The sequence below is a fragment of the Panulirus ornatus genome, chromosome 64 (genome assembly GCF_036320965.1).
Source record: "Panulirus ornatus isolate Po-2019 chromosome 64, ASM3632096v1, whole genome shotgun sequence".
Classification (NCBI taxonomy): domain Eukaryota; kingdom Metazoa; phylum Arthropoda; class Malacostraca; order Decapoda; family Palinuridae; genus Panulirus; species Panulirus ornatus.
The window spans coordinates 16,881,049-16,886,138 of NC_092287.1; the positions used below are offsets into that span (position 1 = coordinate 16,881,049).

At 41.8% G+C, this 5,090-nt stretch overlaps 1 protein-coding gene across 1 annotated transcript; it reads right to left on the reverse strand.

Annotated features, from left to right (window-relative positions):
- Positions 1–1,189: 1,189 nt before the first annotated feature.
- On the reverse strand, positions 1,190–2,894 carry LOC139746303 (homeobox protein MSX-2-like). Its single transcript, XM_071657414.1, has 3 exons — positions 2,530–2,894; positions 1,917–2,382; positions 1,190–1,472 (listed from the first exon to the last, which is right to left on the reverse strand). The coding sequence occupies exons 1-2, from the start codon at positions 2,825–2,827 to the stop codon at positions 2,027–2,029; spliced, it is 654 nt and encodes a 217-aa protein (XP_071513515.1). The 5' UTR covers positions 2,828–2,894; the 3' UTR covers positions 1,190–1,472; positions 1,917–2,026.
- Positions 2,895–5,090: the final 2,196 nt, after the last annotated feature.

Here is a 5,090-nt window from a genome sequence, read left to right on the forward strand (position 1 = left end):
ATAAAATCTTTTGGCTTTTGTTAACGGGAAAATCCTTTAAAGATTCTTACAAATTCTCGGGGAGAAAAATACTCTACCATATGGAACCTGTCATCTGTCATTCAGAAGTCATCATCTCAAAATTCCTGGATAAATCTGTTTTTCCTGGTTTTATTATCCCGCCCGGCAAACATGTCCGTCTGGTTCGAAACCCCCCCATCATCCCCCGCTACGTCTAATCTGGACTAATCTGAGGCTTGGAGAGGTTGGAGAAAACACGACAGACAATAGACTCGTGTGGGGGGTTGAAGAGGGTCAAGAGGAGCTAAGTTAACGAGGATTGTGGCCAGTGCGACCACTTAAGCTTCTTCGACTTTCATGGAAATAACATATAGACATATTCTATGCCATCGTTATCCTCTAAAAACTCATACAATATTTCGTATATAATTGTTAAAAAAAAGATGTTTTTCTTCTCTACAATCCTGTGAGATGAGATTTATCTTTTCTTATCAGCAGATATCGGTCATCTGTGGCGTCCAGGTTGTCAGGTTGGTAATGACCCCTTTATCAGGAATGACAAGATGACGACTTGTCTGCGCACACACTGGCCGTCACACCTGGGTGCAGCCGTACCTCATCAGGTCGACCAGTCTTATAAAAGTCAGGATTTGATAAGTGTCCTGTTGAACGGCTGCGTAGGCCAAAGTCATTTGCTCTGACCAGTTAGTGTGGTGAGGATGGACGGCTGCATGAAGAAAAAAAAGTGCTTTCAAGTCCGCCAGTTTAACAGTGGAAGAGCGATGGTGGTGTTGTGGTTGGTACCATACACCACTTATAATATGTACCAAAATTTCAACAAGTCTAACTGTCATTTGTGTCGATAATTGGTTGGACGGAGTGATTAGTAGTCACATACGCTCCTGATACAGCCACTCTCCCAGTTACTAAGATAACGAGGCATGGCAATGCAAGGGTAATGGTTTCTACTTAGGACAAGAAAGTTTGAGGAACACAGGAAATACATTAGGGCGATGAGCAAAAAGTCTTTAACAGAACTGAATTTACTCCGTTGTACTTTAGAGCTTCCTGTAAACATTTGTGTAAATGTGAATCATTTTAGGAGTGAGTTTCCTGTAATTATTATTTGTTTTACTGGATGCTTTCATTGTCTTTTATGAGAGGCCGTTGGATAAGATGAAAACGGTAATTTAGTCCAAGTTTTATTAACAACTTAGAAATCATAGAAAATAATATATATATATATATGTATATGACAACAATATATATGTTTATATATATATACTGTACTAAATTATCACAGTCGTCTGCATCCTCCAGCAGGAGTGAGATCCGAGGGAGGAATGGGCGGGTGTGTGGACGTGCCAGGCACCGTCCAACACCGTCCTGACGTGGGCGAGGCGAGGTGGGGAGAACTGGGCGGGCGGTGTTGTGGGGAGGAGCTGGAGGGCATCACCAGAGGCGTGGCCAACCTGCAGGAGGAGGAAAAGAAAGCTATAATCATGGTTAAACATTCATTAAGAGGCGAGTCGGTAACCACCACAAACAGTGCAGCATTTAACTAATCAATCGATAAATTCAAAAGTTTAGATTAAGGCCGATGTTATTATCAACTCTCCTCATTTTCTGCGATCTTGACTGTGAAAAAATATACAAATTCTCTTAGACTTTTTACGATGAAAAACAAGAGAATATTCGTTAAACATCTTATACAATTTCGTAAAAAGACAGAGCGACATTTACAGGTATTTTACCACCATTAAACCAAGGCATTGGCCGATAACTAATTTTCTTACAGCGAAGGAAAAAAAATTTGTATTAGTGACTGAACATAACGGGAGCTAAAGCAATAGCCATAAGTTCTCAACAATGATAGTACAAGACAGTCACAGCCAGCAGGAGGCGGCCACACTTACCACGGTGGGGAGGTGACTAGAGGCTCGACGGACATTGTCGACCACCGAGGCGTACGGCGACGCAGGCGTGGCATCTGCAGGTACATGCAGGGGCGCTTCACATAAACACACTACCCAAGGAGAGGCACCAGTGGCCTTTGTAGGGGCAGTGCCGGCAACTGGCCGCCTACGGGTAAAAGGCCGCCGTAGGTCGGATACATGGGACGTGTCAGCCTCTCCAGTTCAGCTTCCTTCAGGCGCTTGTCCTTCGCCCGACGATTTTGGAACCAGATCTTGACCTGCGTCTCCGTCAGGTTGAGCGAGGCGGAGAACTCAGCCCGCTCGGCGATGCTCAGGTACTGCTTCTCGCGGTATTTCTTTTCGAGTGAGAGGAGCTGTTCGGATGTAAAAGGCGTGCGGGGCTTTCTGTTGGGCTTGTGCTTCCGCAAGACCACAGAACTAGGCAACTTGGGCAGGCCGGAGGAACCTGAGGGCACAGGGAAAGGAACCTACTTAAAACCAGGGCATTCTACAGAAACTCTAAACCATCACAGTGCAAAGGATTTGGCTCACTTTTCGACGCTGTTCAAACACAGGAAGTGTTGAACATGAAATATTGGCGACGTGATCTTACCATGAATCGAGGTGGCGAACTGGAAGTAAGGATGTGCAGGAATCCACTGCGATGGTGCCATATGCTGCAGGGGCCTCGCTAAAGGCGCCGCAGGACTCGGGGAGCGATCAGAGTCGTGGCTGACGAAGGACACGTCGCTGGAGGCACTACAGGACGAGGCTGGGCGACAGTCATGCTCTGGAGAGGAAGTGGGAGGGCTGGCGGTGGTGTCACGGTGTCCCAGGATGGCGTCTATGCTAAAGGACAGTTTAGGCTTCTGAGCTGGTTTGGCTTCTGTCACAGCCGTGGACTTCTCCATCTCAGTGGCGAACAAGTGAACGAGACGATGCTGCGCGTTCCTCCTGACACGAAGGTAATGAGAAATCTACCAAGCGCTTATGATGGTTGGTATTTATATGATCATGGAGGCAGGGAGGCGGAGCCCGTATTATCGTAGGCGGAGCCAAGCCCCAGACCAATCAGATAGTACGTCAGTCACCGACATTATGGCGGATTCCAACTCCATGTACAACAATGATTTTTCGGAAATCTTGCGTGAATTCGTAATTGCCACATACCGTACCTATCCAGCTACATCATTCAAGGATAAGATATCAAACGCAATCACGAATATTGGAGAGTAAAATTAAGATAATATATCAACACACACCACAGTGGTGGCAACGAGGAACATCCATCGCGCGCGGGCCCGCTAGGCTCCTCCCTCTTCACGCTAAATAAACAATAGAGGGCGGCTCATTCGCTGCCCAGCCGACTCCGCCATCCGCAACCTGGGCCGCGCGCCTCCACGAAAAGTACCGTAAAATAAACATGATGATTTATTGGATTTCATATTTTAGGAAGGAGTACGGGAACTTGGGGTGGGAAAACTTCAGCTGGCCGGAGTTCTAGTCCAGTAAGTGGCTATTCTGATATATCGCCGGGATTAGCATAGTAGAGAGATAGGGAGAGACGTGCGCGATAGCTCTGCGGTCAAGTGGAGGTCTCTACTGTGGTGAGAGGATCCATGGCGATGTACAGACGACGCCAAAGTTGACGACAAATAATATGGTTCATTTCGTGTGGTAGTTGTTATCTGAATATGTATCTACCACTACGCTTGCCGGACTGTGTGATGTGATAGCTAATGTTATGCTAATCACACGTCTGGCCAAATACTGAGCTGGATCTTTTTGTTTATAAATTTTCCTTAAAAACCCGTAAACATTACTGACGAATAAGAATTACATACGTCCAGATTCCACGCTCTGTTAGAGCGTCGAAAACTATTTAGGTCTGTCCCTCAAGATCATTATGAACGTTTGAAGAACGTTTCCTGCGAGACGTCGTCGTCTTCCTGTGGCATGAGACTGTTAATGTGCAGGAGCGGAATAAATTAAGAATAAACTAGAATCGTAAATAACCACACACGGAAATAGTACTCAAATGGTGTGCGGACCTAGTGAGCATAACTATCTCATTATATATATATATATATATATATATATATATATATATATATATATATATATATATATATTCTTAAGAGTTCACGGGGAAAATGAAACTAGACACTTAAGTATGGATTAAAGTATATATATATATATATATATATATATATATATATATATATATATATATATATATATATATATATATATATATATATATATATATATATATATATATATATATATATATATATATATGCATCTATATATATATATATATATATATATATATATATATATATATATATATATATATATATATATATACATGGAGACAAATTAGAAAGTAAGACGATTATGTATCTATGACTCACGCAGAATACATTCTCATGGGTAAAACGATAAAATGAGGATCGACATGTTGGATGAGTGGATGATGTCTTTGCTCTCGATTTTCCGACACAGTCAGTGTTTCCAGACCGCCCAGACCAAACGGTCTTGTGAATGCTGATTTTTTTTTACAAATACATTACTACAGATTCCACTATTTACAGTAAGAGAGATGTAATACATTCTCAGTATCTCATGAACATATGGTAAAGTCTGTAGCAGTCTGTATCATATATTCCTTATGGGTTGTAGTAACTTGTATCATTTGCAGTAAAACGCATTCACTTCGTCTTTCATTTCCCATAGACCTTATCTAATGTTACAGGCCGTAGTAGTCTGTATTAGTTAATTATAAAAGTTTCAATATGTCCTGTATTTCCTTTGGACATTTTTTAATATATCACAGGCCCTAGTGACCTAATGTGACATAGATGATCGACCATTGTGTAATGGTCATTCAGGTTCTGATTGTGCAATATGTATATACATATATATATTCCTATGAGTTCACGGGGGAAATGAATATACTTGTTCACGCGCAAAATTGATTCTTTCTAATATATATATATATATATATATATATATATATATATATATATATATATATATATATAGAGAGAGAGAGAGAGAGAGAGAGAGAGAGAGAGAGAGAGAGAGAGAGAGAGACAGACATTCAACTATACCTAACCATATGGAATGATTATTCAGCCAATTGACATTCAGCAAATTACATTTCACTTT